Source organism: Lytechinus variegatus, chromosome 12 (genome assembly GCF_018143015.1).
Source record: "Lytechinus variegatus isolate NC3 chromosome 12, Lvar_3.0, whole genome shotgun sequence".
NCBI classification, from domain to species: domain Eukaryota; kingdom Metazoa; phylum Echinodermata; class Echinoidea; order Temnopleuroida; family Toxopneustidae; genus Lytechinus; species Lytechinus variegatus.
In genome coordinates this window covers 18,955,158-18,974,203 of record NC_054751.1, presented here as the reverse complement: position 1 = coordinate 18,974,203, position 19,046 = coordinate 18,955,158, and the positions used below count along the sequence as shown (strand labels likewise).

Genomic DNA, 19,046 nt, shown 5'->3' with positions numbered 1-19,046 from the left:
TTTGTACATCTTGTATGTAAATCGTGCTTGCTGTTATTTTACTTTGCTTATTTTGTGGTAATATTGTTCTATCATTGTAAATATGAAATGATTGAAAGAGAATAAAAGAATTGTATTGTTCCCAGGTTGTGTAGATTTTTAATCTCCGTAGACACATACTCATAATGGTAAATTAAATAAATAGTGCATATATCAAACTCAGATAGATTTACAAAACAATGATTTTTCCTTTCTTCCTTTTTGATTGTAAAACCTAGATTATGCAGGCCCCAAATCCAGTTTATTTTCTCTTTTCCAGCATATTATAGCAGGAGAAAATCACATGCTGCAGAATTAGAACAATGTGTAAAAGGGGGAAATAAACAAAAATAAATTTTAGAATAGTATATTAAAAAAAGAAAACATAAATTGTAAAACTGAATACGGTAAGTGAAATAAAACAAAAGAAAAAATGAAGAAAGAAAAAAACAAAGAACAGGTCATAAAAAAATAATTTGAGAAAAAACAAAAGAAAATTTAAGAAAAATAAATAAAACAAAATTATCAAAAAATGGGGAAAATTATTATTCAGTAGAAACATGTTTTTTAATCAGGCATTTTCAATGGGAAGGGGTATGAATGGTTTAATCACTGAAAAAAATGAAAGAAAAAAATAAAATGGCAAAAGTTATCTGGAAAAAACAGTGAGAAAATTCCTTCCCTATATTTGACAAAATGATGGAAAAAAATCACATGTCATATCAATGAAATGCCTTCCCAAAGTATTTACTTCCTTAAGAGTGGTTTAAGAAGTCATTTGTAAACAAGAAAGAAAGAGCGGCCTATTTATTTTTGGCTCAAAGAGACACAGCTTCGAAATAAACCAAATATCAACATACATACAAATGCACATATGGGACTGTGATGTACTCACCTATGTGTATTAATGCATTTGGAAATCGGTCTTTTTGAGTCAAAAGAGAGGTCATAATTCCTCCTTTTAATGCTTGCAATTAATCAGGTTTCAGTAATATGGACTGTAGAAGGGCATTTCATTGGTGTAAAATGTGACTTTGACGTAGATTTCCAAAGTTCTGGGGAAGATTTCTTAGCAGTAACATTTCGTATCGCAGCTCCCTGGGTCTGAATAGTCTGCTCGTAAACAGCTAGCTGCATTGGTTTCATGCATGCAAAGCTCAGCCAGACAGCGGGCACGGCCGGCTGAATAATAGTTACTGTATGCTAGCGGTAGGCCTACATACTGTCATGACTATGCAATCTTTATGTGTGTGTATTTGTGTGTAGATTAACAAAAAAGGCGCATGACGAATTGGCTTGCAATTTTAACTGTAGAAGGTTGATAAATGCATGCAAAATCGGGAGAAAAATTGCCCTACTTTGAAAATTATTGGTTGCCCGATTCGGGCCACCAAAACTTAACATTTCTTCAATAATGGTTGCCCGAGATGAATTTTTGGTGGCCCCGGGCCACCGGGCCACCGCTAATGTCGAGCCTTGCCTACTAACTTGAGTTGAATTAAAGTTTGTCTACAACCAGTTAGTGAACTAACTATTTGGTCAAATTGCAACCTAGTCCAATTTGGTCCAACGTCTAGTTGGGCTAAAAACTAGTTAGACTAAAAAAAGCTAGATCTAAAACCAAAAGTCCGTACGGTTAGAATGTCTATGAACCCAATGTATTACATGCATTTTGTATTTGATTACATGATAAAAAAAAATGTAGCCCAGGTGGTATCAGACTATCTGAGAGGAAGACCAACTGCCAGAATATTAGGTGAATATTAACCAGAAAATGTAGATACATCTAATTATTGATGTAACTAATAATTTGTTATAGTACTACGAGTTATGAAAAGACTTGTTACAAATAATAACAAGTGCGAAATTTCTATAACTTTAGTATCAGCTGATCAATCATCATCATCAATCCAAAGTTTTCAATCCAGATTTGTCCCCCATGAACGGGGGTGACCAGATTCACCTCACATCCACAGCAATCGCATTCCAGATCAACTGATTTCAGTAGCTTGAAACTGTAATTTGTTATCAAAACAAGTTTTATGAAACGGGTCCCAGGATTAGAATAGGGGCATAATGCCCCCCCCCCTCCTTCAGTTTATTCAACATCTGAAAAGGCCAGTTGAAAAGAGTGGGCCAATACAAATATCAAATGTTTAATTTGTAAGTTCAAAAATTGAAATTTGACTTACAGCTATCTCCTTCTTGGAATCTGCGAGCTGTTTCTCTGCTCCTCCGAGGAGTTCCATTCGCTCCTCTAGATCATGCACTAGAGTCTCATGCTCCTCAAGATCCTTGTGTTGCTGTAGATTGATAATGAACAAAGAGAAAGAGAGAGAGACAGAGTGTATTTAAGATTTTGGGAAAAATACCAAGTTTAAACAAAGGATCAAAGCTTGAATTTTACAGTGAATGGACACCTACAAGAGCAATACCCACTTTGTCCTGTAATGTAAGATTCTAAAAATTAAACAATTCTTTGTTATTTCAGTGAAATTTTGACATAAGATCTGAAATTAAGATAACTGAAAAAGTCAATAAAAATACAAACTTAAATATTGATCAAAACCTGTGATGGGTTAATTACAATGCCATTGATATTCACATCAAAGCATTTTTGCTGTTTTATTTTCATATTGCTGGTTTTCAATTATTATGTTCATTGGAATTGATTGTCCTATTAATATGCGCCACGTTTAAATTTCGTCCAGACTATTAGAAATTTAGTGAATTAGAAGTGAAATTAAGCTGAGATAAATATCCAGCCCCAAATATCATTTTTAAAAACGATATCCCTCCTTGTTGTGCATCAGTCACTGGAAGCTCTATTCTGGATTAAAAATAGGGTGTCTGGACCTAATTTTTATCTTTGGATCGAGTTAGACTTATGTGCTATGACTGTATTCATTTGAAAGAGAAAATTTCACTCATACCAACTACCAAATTCATGATGTAAATCCATTTTACAGCAAAATTTTGAACAAACGAAAATTGACATTTTCCCGCCAATTACAGCTCAAAAGCCTTTCAAAATATAGTCATCCACAATACGTGTTTACGTCTTATGAATTGAAAGCGTCTCCAGGAGGGGTCTCTGTGAATGTTGCTAATGACGTCAGCGAGCCATTTTTTATCACAAGCAATGGCTAATGAATATACATCACTTTGACCCCAACTATCTTCAAAAGTTGTGTTACGCATCGTACTGGTGCATTTAGGTCAAGGCATGTCACGTTCGAGATAGGAGAGTGAAAGATGCAATCATAACGTGCAGAACCAATGGGATTTGAGAGAAGATGAGACAGATGAGATGAAATGTGTCTGGATTTTGTGTGCATTTTCATAGAGTCAATCTACAGTGTGTCTGAATAACATGCAACATGTGGCTCATGACAAGTCATAGAAATTTCCATTGTTATGTTATGTCTGAGCTGAGAGAGTCTGGCATGTGTCTGTGATTTGCATGTGATGTGCAATCATCGAGTGTGTATTCACTACCTTCTACAGAGAAACCTCAATCACTTACATTAGATTGTATCTTGTAATTTATTGTTCATCAGCGGATGCAGATCAATCAATGGAACGTCATTCCCACATCATCCCTGCCGGACTTCAACTAAAGTCTCCCATCGACTCTCCCAAAGCCAAGCACATCATTCACCAAGCAAGTGTCTCTCTTACCAGAGAACGTATCACACACACCCAGCACGACCAATTTCATATCTGGCGCCAGGTTTTTTTACTAATGAAAATTTTACTTTTTTCGGTGAATATATTTTTTTATCCTGAATTTATTTCGTTCATGGTGTAAAATCACCTAAAAGTGTGATTTTACACTGAAAATCTTTACTATTTTCTTGAGATGCGAGATGCCTTTGAAAATGTGTGAAGAAGAATGTCTGCGCCGTCGCGACCGATCCAAACCGCATTTTCAGAGTGAAATTCATTAAATGAAATGGAACTCATGCTACTAATGGGGGTCAATGTGTTAGTAAGGTCAGGAAAATGACTGCTGTGCTTGTGTTTCAATTATTTCCTCAATTGTGAGTCTCTGTAAAAATGTAATGTAAAATTACTGGAGGCATGTTTAATCTGTGCTGACCATGTTATGTGCGCAGCAGTGCATCAACACATATTGGCGGAAGTTCGGACACTCTATTAAAAACCTTCATCAAAATTCATCAACTGTGACATATTTTCAAATAATCTGATCTTACTTTCTTTAGTTCACTTCCAGTCAAGTCAAGTCAATCAAAATTTCACAGTCTTCTGATATAAAAAAAATCTCACAAAAAACAAAGTTTGTTTGTTATACCTGTAGAGTGAGCTCCTCCATTTCTTTCTTCTTCACATCAAGGCATTCTGCTTGCTTCTTTATTTCAGACTGCTGTTTTTCTATGATACTTGTCAATTCTCCAACCTAGAATAAGAGAGTATAAATATTGAATAAAAATGTAATATTTGATCAATTCTACAAAACGACTTGAGGCCAAAGAGATTATCTGCTGTTTCAGTAATTCATTACTTCATCAGAAATCATGTTGAAAGGTGCCATACTTTAGGCAGATTTGTTTGGCCTCTGAGCCCCCCCCCCATCTTTTAAATGCAATTTGAAAAAAAAGTAATTTGAATTGTGCAGAGATTATACATGTATCACCAAACAACTCATTTCATACCCCCTTCGATAGTTAGGAGCATTTGAATATTGCAATCACTAATGCTATGGAGATCCTTCCATTGGCAATGTGACAAGGATGTGTGATGTCACATATTGAACAACTTTCCCTTTGATGGACTATAAATTACCCTCAAAATGTATCTTTTTTTTGCTTTTTCTTATGGTGATACAAACTGTTTATCCATGATATATTAAAAAAAAAATCTGTATTACATGCCCTCCTATAGAAAGAACACATGATCTACTGATAGATGTGATAAAAGAGGCAATTTAAGTGAAATATATACTAAAGTAATGGGGAGAGTTGTTCACAAGTGACATCACACATCTTTGTCGCATTGCTAATTTGAGGAACTACATAGCATTAATGATCACAAAATTCAAATGCTCATAACCTTCTCATTATTTGTCCGATTTTTCTCAAACTTTCGTTGATCTGTTTCTTTGATTATTCTGTTTTCACACACGCTACCTTGTTCCAAAGGTTTCATTCTCATTTAAAAACTTTCATAAATCATAACTCTCTCATAATCAAAACTTCACCAATATGCTTCTTTAACATTATTGCTTTTATTAAAATCAACTTATTATCAGGGTGGACTTCCCCTTTAATATTCTAGGAGCAGTATCTCGAGTGCAATGCATGTGCAGTGTACTGCCATCATGCGAACTATTCAGCCACTGAAAACATTTCCATGGATTTTGTTACAATTCTGCTTTGTCTGACAGTTTGAGCATTTGGTTTGAACCTAGCTTACAGAGCAATATCTGACTGGGCACTCCTTCTTATTCAGTGTTGGCCTATAGTTATCATAAAAGTTGTTCCTACCATTTCTTGAAAATTCCCACAAAATTCCTGTAGAAAATTTTCCATTGCGAAAATTCTCAGGAATTCCTAACCCTGCTTTAACTATTAAAAGTTATTACTTATACTTCTCCTGTGCTTTCTTCAACAGAGCCACCAACCCCTGAAATGAGCTGGATGTTGTTACCTTTTCAGCGAGGACAATCTTCCTGGCTTCCAGCTCTTTCTCCAATGTGTCTATCATGTCAGTTTTCTTACACAGTTGATCCTTCTGAACATCAACAACAGTCTTAAGCTCATCAATCTAAACAAAGATTGTGATTCATATCAGTTGAGAATTAATCAATCTGTCCTCTCCTTCTCATTACGCAGGTTCCCTCATATTTCACTCTTTTAAATTGTCTTTAATTTGAATTAATTGTTAAGCCTTGTCTGATTTGTATTCTCATGAGTTTTCTGATATTGTTTTCATATTGTCGTTTGTCTTGCGAAATATGTAAAATAAAGTCAAATCATATCAGCGCATGTTGAAAAGTTTTCCACATTGAATTCACAATACACACAAGCTAGATGCAGGCTACAAGAAGTGAAATGCATTTTAAAACAATTTTTTCAATTCATTTTTGTAACCCATAGATTGGGTAATATTGAAAGCATTGTTACTCAAGACTTATATTCACTTGGCCTACAACCATTTCCAAACTATATAATTTCAAAGCTAAATCGATAACTATTCACGACCAAAGAACATATACAGAAATCAATCCTATTTCTATATTTTTATATCCACTTAAAACTTAAATGCCAGCATTGGTAATGATCTAAAAACAATAATACAAGGTCCCACATGTGTAAACATCATTCATTGTTCTCACTTTTAAGCTTTTTAGTTGTGACTTCATGATTTCACTACATGATTTTATTTGATCCACAATAGCTCTATGATATGCTCACAATTGACCTTGGTTTTAACCCTAAATAGACTGGGCTATTTTGACGCCTTAGAAGACTGGGGGGGGGGCTGATTCAGCTCCCCTTATGATCTTGCCCGTCGATTGCACGATCGTGACAAAAATTGGCATGCGCTTTACCCATGGCATTATCTACAAAACTATAATACCAAATTCTGCAAAAATATCTCATTGCTCATTAATTATGCTTATTTATGTGTAAAATTAGAAGTTTGCTCTAATCACTAAAATAATGCCCCTAAAATGCTGATTTTTGTTTCACATACTCTAGATAGAATTTGCACACAAATTCACGTTTTGGAGTAATTTGGGGTCTGCATGCTCTTATGAAATGTTGTGTAATTTCAGAACCGCATACCTGGGGGTCACAATTTTTGCCTCAAAAGTTGTTCGAGACTTAAAAGTAAAAATTCAGCGAGCGACGCGGACAAAAAATTTAGAGCGGCGGATTTATCGCAAAAAATGTCGGGGGGGGGGGACTGAATCAGTAACCCCCCTTACCCCCAGTCTTCTTTGGGTCAAAGACCATAGTTTGCTGTGAATATTTATATAATATTGACTGGCCTTGAGGGGAACATCAAAAATATTGCCAGCAAAAGAATCATATTGGCCCGAGTCTTTAGACGAGGGCAATATGGGTCTTTAAGGGCAATATATTTGATGTTCCCTGAAAGAAGAGCCAGTCAATATTTTTATTATCATCCAAATCAGATATCTAGAGCAAAAATCATGATAATGGTGATATTTATTTTGAAAATAGAGTTCTATTGTGTCTTGTTAATATAAGGGTCTAGGCTCTGAACTTTACCATTATGACGTACTTGCAAGCGCTCGGATCCAGTGATGTCTTTATTATGACGTATATTGTTGGTGCACGGATCCTTATGAAGCGTATCTCTTTATACGCATCCTCAAATGCCCGGATGTGAGACCAGGGAAAATACAAAGGTATATTTTGCACCGTCTCTGCATGCAAAGTAAATACGCGCATTGAGACCGAGGAAAATACAAACAATATACCTACCCTTCCCGATATTCAGAAAATGTAGGGCAATACGCTTTTGTAAATGACCAGCTCACATGTCTGATACGGGTGATAATCAAGTTTAGCTTTAACAACGAAAGAGCAAGCATCATGAATAGTAAACATACCTTTTCTTGTAGAGCCTCCCTGTCCTCTGCTTGTTCCTTCTCGTGTGCGCTTACCTCTGTCTCTTTCTGTGACAGCATTAGTTTCTGTTCTTCCAGCTTCTTGTTCAAGCCATCAATCTAAAACATTACACAGAGGGCAAACAAATTAATAAACAGGCAGAGGCTTGATCAAATATTACAATGGTACATCAGTATCAGTCTATGCACCAAAAAAAACAATCCCCCTTGCGCCGTATGATCTCCCCAAATACCCCAGCCTAGATAGGGTCAAGTAGAAAATAAAGAAATGTACCTGTGTTTGCAAGGTTTCTTTGCAGAGAGTATGTTCTTTCTCCTGTGCACTGAATCTCGTTTCGTTTTCTGCAACACATTTCTTCTGCTCTTCAACTATTCCCTCAAGCTCAGTTATCTTTTTTTTTCAAGAAGAAAAAAAAAGAGATGCATTTAGGTAAATGAATCTATCAGAACAATATTTCCCTTCCATCAGGTGTATATTTTCAGATAAAAAAAATAAAAAAATAAATAATTATTTGACTGCGTTTTATTCTTTGTTTTTTCGGGGGGGGGGGGGGGAGAAGGCATTTTTATAAATCTCCACTATCTCTTAATTAAATGATGAAATGCAATGGAACATACATCTGTATGTTTGAATCAGACCTGATAATTTATAACTGTTAACAATAACATAACAGGATTATAAATGAAATACCTTACAAATCAGACTAAATAAATATATATCAGTGCTTTCTATGAATAAATCTGTCTGTTTTAACTCATTCATCACTACATACCTGTGTTTGCAGTGCCTTATTACTCTCAACCATCTCTTTCTCAAGAGTGCCAGATTTAGCTTTTTCCTCATCTATGCATTTCAGTTGATCAGCAACTGCTTTCTTAAGCTCGGAAATCTGTAATGAACAATCAGAATCATCATTGTCACAGTCGCCATTGTCATTGATACACATTTATCATCACCAACATCATCACCACCACCACCATTATCATATCATCATCATCATCATCACTATTATCATAGTTGTCGTCCATCATCATCATCATCACCATCATCATCATCACCATCATCATCATCATCATCACCATCATCATCATAATCATCATCCTCATCCTCATTGTCATCATCATCATCATCATCACCATCATCATCATCATCATAATCATCCTCATTGTCATCATCATCATCCTCATTGTCATCATCATCATCCTCATCATCATCCACATTGTCATCATCATTATCATCATCATCATCCATATTGTCATCATCATTATCATCATCATCATCCACATTATCCTCATCCTCATCATCATCATCATCATCATTATCCTCATTGTCATCATTATCGTCATCATCATAATCCTCATTATCATCATCATCACCACCATCCTCATCATCATAATCATCATAGTCATCACCACCACCATACCATCATCATCATCGTCTTAACAAACCTCTCTTTGAAGTTCATTTTTGTCATCCATTTCATCCTTCTCATGTGCACTTATTTGTGTCTCCCTTTCGGCAAGCTCATTTTTCTGATCTTGAATCACTTGGTTTAGGTCAGCAATCTACATAGATATAACACACATGTTTACAACATAAATGAGCATCCAACCTCTGTTTGGCTACAATCTGTACGGTGTGCAATGGGTCTGGAGTGTCACCCTTTTGATAAAAAGCTGGAAATGACAACCTTCATATCTTATGAATCTTGCTGAGCCTGTGCACCCATTTTATTTCAATTGTAAGATTTTGCTCCACATTTAACCCTAAAAACTAGAGACTAGCCAGAGCAAAATAAGGATTAGTCTTATTATAAGAAGAATATTACGCATGACATTGTACTGTATAGCAATTTATGGTCGTTAGAAAAATTGAAGATGATAGGAGGTTAGGCTATTCTACGGCCCGGGGGGGGGGGGGGGGCACTTACATTGACGAGTGGATACCATGCGCGACCAAAAAAATAATGTAAAAAGGATGTCTTTTCAAGATAGGGCACGTTACATACGTAACGTTAGAAGGGTGTGAAAAACGCTAAAATAATGGAAAAAAGGGAATCTAGGAAGGCTACGTGATTAGGGTAAAAATTTATGAAAATATTACAAACGCACCCTTTTATGTTTTTCATGATTTTCAAACCACACGCTTTCTAAAGCGGGCATTCTGCGCAGTATTTATCGAATTCATCACAATCTTGTAGTATATCTATTTTCAACAAACATTACATGATACAATGAGCATCAATTAAAATAAAAGTCAGCAAATGCCATAAAATACCTGTTGTTGCATGGTTTCTTTGCGGAGGGTATGATCTTTCTCCTGTGCACTGAATTTTTCTTCGTTCTCTGCAAGACATTTCTTCTGCTCGTCAACTATTCCCTCAAGCTCAGAAATCTATATAAATAAAGAGAGTATGAGAAATAGTTCACCTTTTGCATAACCATATGGGCTAGAGGCAAAATACACCTGGACTAGAAGTTGATTTGAACAAATACATATGCATAGCACTGAAAATATCATAAAAATTTGATGTAGAATTAGACTAGTGGAGCACCTCTGGCAGCCTCACCTGCATTACGCAATTCAATATAGCAGCAGTGCTGACTTTGAAAACTAATATAAAATAATTATTCACAAACAAAACACCATTCACATAATGATACGATACCACGTTTTGACCCAAAATGGTATTTGACCTTGATCATGTGACCTAAGACTAGTCAGTCTACATTTCATACTAACCCTATCTAGGCCGGGGTATTTTGGGAGTTCATATGGCCGTGGGGGGGGGGGGCCTCCCAGGAACCCCTTGAGATCTCGGCCGTCGACCGTGCCAAAAATTGGCACGCAGGTTGTCTGGAATATTATCTACAAAAGTGTATAGTAATTTAGTTCATGTGAATCATTATTTCATAATAATGCTAATTTATGCGTAATTAGTGTCCAAAATCATAATTTTTTCTCTAACTCCATAAATAAAGCTCTAATTGTTCTAATTTTTGGCATAGAAACTCTTTGTGATGTTCTTAGCAAGTGTACATGAAAAAATTGTGATATCAGATCAATTTCTCATGTATTATATTGTTTTTTTGCAATTTCTTATGTATTTCTTTGTTTTATGGACCTTTTGTTTTTCATTGTTTTTTCAATGAAATTAATTGGGGACTCTTCTAAGATCATAAACAGCATAAAATACATACATTTAGGCCAGCAAAACTAAAAATAATCATACATTTATGATTTTTGGTTGAAAACACAATTTACATTGACTTTGTACACGAAATCACGTTTTTGAGCAATTTTTGGTCTGACATACACTTACAGAACGTTGCGTAACCTCAGAACCGCGTACCCGGGTGACGCAAAATTGGTCTTAAAAGTTGACCTTTAACTTTGGTCATGTGACATGAAACTCGCACGAGATGTTCAGTGATACTTGACAAGTCTTATGTCCAAGTTTTTTAACTAGAACATTACTTTCAGAGTTATGGTAATTCAATAAATACCTCCAACATGGCCAAAGTTCATTGACCCTAAATGACCTTTGACCTTGGTCATGAGACTTGAAACTTAAGCAGCATGTTTCAGTAATATTTGATTACCCTTACTGCCAAGTTTCATGAACTAGATCCAAATACTATCGAAGTTATGATGAAATTTCAAAAACCTAAACTTAGGTTAAAATTTTTATGATGATTCCCCCAACATGTTCTAAGTTCATTGACCCTAAATGACCTTTGACCTTGGTCATGTGACCTGAAACTCAGGCAGAACGTCCAGTAATACTTTATTAACCTTATGTCCAAGTTTCATGAACTAGGCCAATATACATTCTATGTTATGCTGTCATTTCAAAAACTTAAGCTTTGGTTAAGTTGGTTAAGATTTGATGCCACCTCCGTCGGAAAAGGGGCGCCCATAGTCTCACTCTGCTATGCAGGTGAGACAATAACTATGAGAGCAGTTCAACCTCTACTAACAATCTTCGCTCTGAATTTCCCGTTTAATTTTTCAAACAATTAACTGTTATATTACTTCTCTTATTCCTTCCAAAAGTTCACTATTCTGTTTTTATTTTTTCTTCTCATATGAACCATTTTATTACCAAGGCTTGATTCCCCTTTTATTGCCAAACAGAGGTATAGATCAACAGTGTCTATTCCTTTTTGCGAACGGGATATAAATCAGATGCATGAAAAAAAAAAGACATTGATATATATCAGGCAGAATAGATGTTTAATATTGAATTCCTTTCCATAGAAAGTGCATGTTCAATGTCCAAGACATTTTTTTTTATTTATTCAATTTAAAAAAAATTATCTATTGGTTAATTTATTAATTTACTTTTAACTATTGTTATTTTTAGGTGTCAATGATTTCTCCAAAGAGCTTAATGATACATACCTGGTTTTGTAAAGTCTTTTTGACTTCAGCTTCTTCCTCTTTGTGCGTGTCTATCCGTTTTATCGCCTGTGAATATGTCGTCTTCTGCTCTTGAACAATGTGGTCCAGTTCTTCAATCTACACATGAAAGCAAATGAAAGTATGTACAAAGCTACAGTTTCCGTACTCATCCTGCATATGACATAATCCCATTTCTGCATCACATCAGTGCATAGAATGTCAAAAGGTACATGACTTTTGATTGTATTCACCAACAATGCATATTCTAAATACCCTATATACATAACATTTTTTCACAGAATTGTTTCAAGACAGGAACTCAAAAGCACTTTGGATATCTTCTTTGTTTGTCTTCTATTGTTTTTTAAATATAAACTATCAGAGACTTTATTTTGAGCATAAACAAATAAAATTAATTGATTTTAATCAGCAAAGGGAAAAATTATCATATATGTATATATATATATATATGTGAATTTTGGATAAAGACACTATTGCATTGGATTTGTACAAAAATTTATGGTTTTGAGCAATTTCGGGTCTGCATGCACTTACGAAAATGTTGCAAAATTTCGGAACCGTGTACCTGGGGGTCGCAATCTTAGTCTCAAAAGCTACACGAGACTTAAAAATAATAAGTCAGCGATCGACGCGGTAAAAAAAAATTGCAAGGCAGGTTTATCCTATTCAGCCCCCCCCCCCCCCCCCCCGTCTTATTAGGGTTAAAGCACAACAAAGCCTATTTTCGAAGCCAGGTAACTGGAGCTATTTTAAAGTAGTACTTAGTTGGAAAGCAGTGTTATGAAGTAAATTTTTTTTTCATTGATAAATGATTTGTCAATTTCACTTTTGGGTCTAGTCAGGGCTACCACTCAAATTTAAATTTTTTAATACAATCACATCACATACTCTGTTGTCCATTTTTGCCATTGTTTCTGAATGACGGCTCTCTTGACGACTCAACAAATCTTCTTTTTCTTCAAGATCTCTCCTTTGATTGGCAACAGTCTCGTTCAGCTCTGCAATCTGGAAAATTCATAGGAGAAAAAGATTTGTCCAAATCCTCTTCAAAAGCAAGTATAGAATTGCTTCCTCAATCACCAATATCTGTTTTTTTTCCTTCAAATATGTATACTTAAAAAAAAAAAATTCACAACATAAATGGAAGTATTTTAATAATGTTTATTTTCATTTTAAGTACAGGTGAATGGGTGATATGTGATGTGAAACCACCATGGACCACAGAAATATGTTTGATTTAGGTGAAATTTACATAGGAATACGCAATTAATGGGGGTTGGGAGGGTTTGGCATTTCATTATGTTGGTTGCAACGTTAATTGCACAACTTTTGCTTTAGGAGAAAAAGATTTGTCCAAATCCTCTTCAAAAGCAAGTATAGAATTGCTTCCTCAATCACCAATATCTGTTTTTTTTCCTTCAAATATGTATACTTAAAAAAAAAAAATTCACAACATAAATGGAAGTATTTTAATAATGTTTATTTTCATTTTAAGTACAGGTGAATGGGTGATATGTGATGTGAAACCACCATGGACCACAGAAATATGTTTGATTTAGGTGAAATTTACATAGGAATACGCAATTAATGGGGGTTGGGAGGGTTTGGCATTTCATTATGTTGGTTGCAACGTTAATTGCACAACTTTTGCAGAATTTGTGGCACCCGCCAGTTTTGCATTAAAAAAGCAAGTTAAAAAACCCAAACCTGTTGTTGAAGGGCATCTTTACCCCCCTTCATTTCTTCATGGGAGCTAATCTCTCTTTCTTGTTCTACCAATCTATGCTTCTGCTCTGCGACGGTTCTCGTTAATTCATCGATCTAAAAACAAAATAGGGAAAAACCAATAATTTGAAATAAATGGAATCAAACCAAAAAATACATTTTTCTTAAAACAAAAATAAAAATCAGAGAACAGATAGGGGAAAGATTGTATAAGAATCAGGCAAACAATAGTAAAAATTATGAATTTCTAGTATCTTTAAGAATTTATAATCACTAGACCACTGGAAATTTCAAATTAGCAACATGCATGTAGATGACGTCACAAAGACTTTAAACAAAGACCACTACTACATTTGCTTTAATACATGATATAGCTGATATATTACATTTTGATCACTACTCTGAAACGAAAGATACTGTATCTCTTTTTTTGTGGGGGGGTGCATCTAATATACAGAAGCACCCTATATGAAACAAAGATTTAGCAAGTTATTATTGAAAATACAAAAGTAGGAATACTTAAAAGTCAATATTACCATATTGTTCGATTTTTTTTCATTAAAATAATCCTATCAAAATCTTGTGATTCAATATCAGCTTAAATATCATTAATTTGGTAATGCTTTCCTAAGAAAGATCCTGTCCTTATTTCATGTTAAGAACTTCACATTTACAGGTGAAAATGGATCTTAAGGAATATTCTTAAACTAAATTTGGCACATTTCTGTCTTTTTTATTCTCAAAGTCACAAAATCAAAAGTGGCTTTTTAAATGGCAGTCGATTATTCACCAAAAGATACAGTCCTGTTACTGTCAAATAAACTGATTAGTTTTGCCCCTATTGTACCTTAATCTGAAGAGCTTCTTTAGTTTCCATGAATGTCTTCTCTTGCTCAGCAGACTTGGCCTCATTTTCTTCTATGCATGTCTTTTGATCTGCAATCGTTTTCTTCAGTTCAGTAACCTGTAATGAAATATTTAATGCTCTTACATTCTTAGAAGAAAAAAAAATGATGAAAGGGAACATCCCCACATATCACTGAGAATGGAAGCTAAGGGTGATGAAACTTTGGAATGAGGGAAAGAAGAATATGGTAATTAAAATATGTTGTAATGTAAAACACGAGATAAAAGCCTTCATTCGCAGTCAAGACATGTTGAATATGAATCACGATAATTTAATAAATATCATGATGGATATAAAGTAAACATACACATAAAGGGCAAACAACATGAAAAGAAATGGAACATATAGCTGCAGAGCAAATTTTAAAAGAGGTGGAATGCCTCTGGCTGTCTCACCTGCATCACGCAGTTCCATATAGCAGCAGTGCTGACTTTGAAAACTACTCTAACTCGCACAAGATGTTCAGTGATACATGGTTACTCTTATGTCCACGTTTTATGAACTAGACAAATAAACTTACAGAGGTATGATGGTTATTTTCAACAAAAAAACCCAACATGGCCAAAGTTCATTGACCTTACATGACCTTTGACCTTGATCATGTGACTTGTAACTACTCGCACAGGATGTTCAGTGATACTTGATTACTCTTATGTCCAAGATTCATGGATCAGATCCATAAACTTTTAAAGTTATAATGGTAATTCAACAGATACACCCAATTCGGCCAAAGTTCATTGACCTTTGACCTTGGTCATGTGACATAAAACTCATGCAGGATGTTCAGTGATACTTGATTAACCTTATGACCAAGTTTCATGAACTAGGTCCATATATTTTCTAAGTTATGATGACATTTCAAAAACTTAACCTCGGGTTAAGATTTCGATGCTGATTCCTCCAACATGGTCTAAGTTCATTGACCCTAAATGACCTTTAACCTTGGTCATGTGACATGAAACTCTAAAAGGATGTTCAGTAATACTTGATTGACCTTATGGCCAAGTTTCATGAACTAGGTCCATATACTTTCTAAGTTATGATGTCATTTCAAAAACTTAACCTCAGGTTAAGATTTGATGTTGACACCGCCGTCGGAAAAGCGGCGCCTATAGTCTCACTCTGCTATGCAGGTGAGACAATGAATTCAGAAAACGAAGTTTATTTTTCCAGACTACTGTGAAAACTCTTAATATTTCTTTATCGTTTTTATTTCACTGGATATGGAATTCAGTTTGTTTTTGCAGCCACATTAATTCATTACAGACTCGAGTCTTCAGAATCACAAAGAACTTGATCATTCATCATCTAAATTTCTGAAAAATAAGGATATGGATGGGGCTAATCCTTAGTGGAAAATTAATACTACAGATTTACAAACCAAATATATTTAAAATCAAAACAATAATTAAGCATGGTATCAATGAACTAAATAGAAAGGGGGAAAAAATCAAGTGTTTTTCAGTGAAGGTAGGGAAGGCATCTCTAAAATTGACAAGACTATACATGCATGAAGACAAGAAAGACCAGAATCCCAAAATAATTTCATTAAATCATAAAAAAATTCTTAAAGGTCAAGTCCACCTCAAAAAAATGTTGATTTGAATCAATAGAAAAAAATCAGACAAGCACAATGCTGAAAATTTCATCAAAATCGGATGTAAAATATAAAAGTTAAGACATTTCAAAGTTTCGCTTATTTTCAACAAAATAGTTATATGAACGAGCCAGTTACATCCAACTGAGAGTTTCGATGATGTCACTCACTCACTATTTCTTTTTTTTTTATTGTTTGAATTATGCGATATTTCAATTTTTACGAATTTGACAATTAGGACCTCCTTGCCTGAAGCACAAAATGTTAAAATAATGGAATTCCTTGTGTTCAGGGAGGAATAAAACTTCATTTCACATGACAATGACGAGAAAATGAAAATATTTCATATTTCATATAATAAAATACAAAAGAAATAGTGAGTGAGTGATGTCATCAACTCTCTCATTTGGATGTAACTGGCTCGTTCATATTACTATTTTGTTGAAAATAAGCGAAACTTTAAAATGCCATAACTTTCTTATTTTACATCCGATTTCGATTAAATTTTCAGTATTATGCTTGTTGAATTTTTCTCTTTTTATTCAAATCAAGTTTTTGTTGGGGTGGACTTGTCCTTTAACATTGTTAGCATACTTCATTGTGCATCCGATCTTCGAATTCTTTGAGAGATTGTTCAGTTGATTCTAGTTCTGCCCTCAATGACTCTATCTGTGCATCACGATCCTGAAAATATAAAAGACCAAAAATATATCGTTATTCAAACATGAATGGAGCTCCAAGAGAATGCTTTAACTACATGACTTTGAATAATATCAATATGATAGGAAACCCATTGATGTGAACTATTACAGACTAACTTTGAAAATTACAGAGGAAGAAGTGATCAAATTACCGCGTACATAATTGAGGGAGTATCAAAATTGGTATCTATGTAATATAGGTTTGACATCTCACAAACAGAACAGAATGGCAGCATCCAAGCACTGAGATTTTTATAACTATACAGGCCGTCGCGCCAATTAATTCAAATAGGAAAACTGTGAAATCCTGCTAGGTACTATTGTTTCCATAGGTCCAGTTGGTTGATTAAAGAAATACAGCATCGTGTGAAAGTTTTGATGTACAGGTCTAGATAAGGAAATAAAGTGGTTGATATTCTCTGTCCTTGGTGATGTTGAATTTCTCATCCATTTCTTTATATTAGCAGTCCAACTGCTTTGACTCAGCCATACCAAAATTGATAAAATAATTAATAGTGGTAGAACACAAAGCATTATTTTCATTTACCTTGACTCTGTTTTGCTCAGCGGCAAGAAGGGAGCTGGAAACCTGGATATCAGCCCCATCATTGTCGTTCTGCCCCCTCTTATGTGGTTTCTTGACGGACCTGGCGTAGAGCTCTAGACGTTTCTCATACACCTCCTCGGCTCGTTGCTTATCTTCCTCGAGACGTTCACTAAGTTATACAAAATAAAATGAAATATTTATAATTGTAGCATTTGGAATCCATTTTCTGTTTCATTTAATGAAAATATTTCAACACAATACTTAATACAATAATTATGAAAAAAAAAACGTCATCCTTTGGTATCCTGCAATACATGCAAGTAATTGAATCATATGAAGACACATGAAGAGACCAATGTGTGAAAAATAAAATATAAGAAATAAAAAAACTGAGAAATAAATAGCATACTGTACATTTCTTAAAATACAACCTATGTTTATAAGACATATTGTATTACAGGCAAGATAACTGAAAATTATGTAAGTATTTATGAAAAAAAAAAACCACTGATCTACTGCATTACTCTGAGGTGCAGAAGTGAAAGACTTAGGACAAACTTGAATGACTGATCCTCTACGACCATGGCAATCTTAAAAGTAAAAATATTTTCAACTGAACTAACTTGTAGTCTTGTTCGATCTCTACCAGTTGTTCAGCCATTTCCTGGCAAACTTCCTCCCTGATCTTGGTTTCCAAGTAGAACTTCTCTGCTTTCTCATCAACCAGCTTCTGCTTCAGTACCTCAATCACAGCAAGAAGCTCTTTCTGGATCTGTTAAAGATATATTCCAGTTCTGGTAACGATCTCAAAATGACTTTTTACAGAATCTATTATAATGACCACCCAAGTGTCTGTTTGTATGAATAAAAATTTGTTCCAAAGGATTCTGGAAGAAATTGTGTAATTACTGAGAAATAAGCAAAATAAGCGCAGATTCGGTCACTTCCGTCGGGTCTTTATTCCAGCAAAAATAAAACACTGTCCCACGTGTGCCTATCTGTGTTGGCAATCTTCAGTGTGATCTTATTTCAGCTCGGTTTTACAGACTTTCTCACGAAATAAGTGTTTTACTGCAACTACTCTCATTTAGCTTTAACCCTATATAGCCGGGGGGGGGGGGGGGCCTAAAAGGCCCCCCCCTCGACATTTTTCGCGATAATTTCTAAATGCAAAAAAATTATACGCTGAAATTTCAAGACTTTTTTCTTTCACATCTCCCGCACATTTTGAGACCCTGTTTGCGAAAATCGGGGGTACACTTGCGGAGATATAGCACATATTCGTGACCAATGTCACCGAAAATGGCAATTTCCATTGACTTTTGTGTGTACAATGTATGGGTTTTACAAGAAGTGTTGTCAGATGAATGTTTTTTCTGTTTTTCCTCACATAACTTTCTTTTGGGCTATCACGAACTATTCTAGATTTAAAAAACAATAAAAAATAGAGATTTCAAAACAAAGAAATACATAATAAATTAAAAACAAAGAAATACATAAG

At 34.8% G+C, this 19,046-nt stretch overlaps 1 protein-coding gene across 8 annotated transcripts in view; it reads right to left on the bottom strand.

Moving 5' to 3' along the window:
- Window positions 1-19,046, bottom strand: part of LOC121425644 (kinesin-like protein KIF20A) — a 43,340-nt gene that overhangs the window by 11,728 nt on the left and 12,566 nt on the right. For 4 of the 8 annotated variants that reach the window (XM_041621777.1, XM_041621779.1, XM_041621778.1 and 1 more), the window contains exons 12-26: window positions 18,169-18,317; window positions 17,546-17,714; window positions 16,892-16,981; window positions 14,641-14,757; window positions 13,776-13,889; window positions 12,957-13,073; window positions 12,048-12,164; window positions 9,921-10,037; window positions 9,092-9,208; window positions 8,416-8,532; window positions 7,917-8,033; window positions 7,625-7,741; window positions 5,689-5,805; window positions 4,334-4,438; window positions 2,211-2,321 (exon numbers count right to left, since the gene is read on the bottom strand). In XM_041621777.1, the coding sequence (XP_041477711.1) occupies window positions 2,211-2,321; window positions 4,334-4,438; window positions 5,689-5,805; window positions 7,625-7,741; window positions 7,917-8,033; window positions 8,416-8,532; window positions 9,092-9,208; window positions 9,921-10,037; window positions 12,048-12,164; window positions 12,957-13,073; window positions 13,776-13,889; window positions 14,641-14,757; window positions 16,892-16,981; window positions 17,546-17,714; window positions 18,169-18,317 (1,791 nt within the window). The remainder of the gene's footprint in view (window positions 1-2,210; window positions 2,322-4,333; window positions 4,439-5,688; window positions 5,806-7,624; window positions 7,742-7,916; window positions 8,034-8,415; window positions 8,533-9,091; window positions 9,209-9,920; window positions 10,038-12,047; window positions 12,165-12,956; window positions 13,074-13,775; window positions 13,890-14,640; window positions 14,758-16,891; window positions 16,982-17,545; window positions 17,715-18,168; window positions 18,318-19,046) is intronic. The other 4 variants (XM_041621783.1, XM_041621781.1, XM_041621782.1 and 1 more) reach the window with 4 other exon arrangements.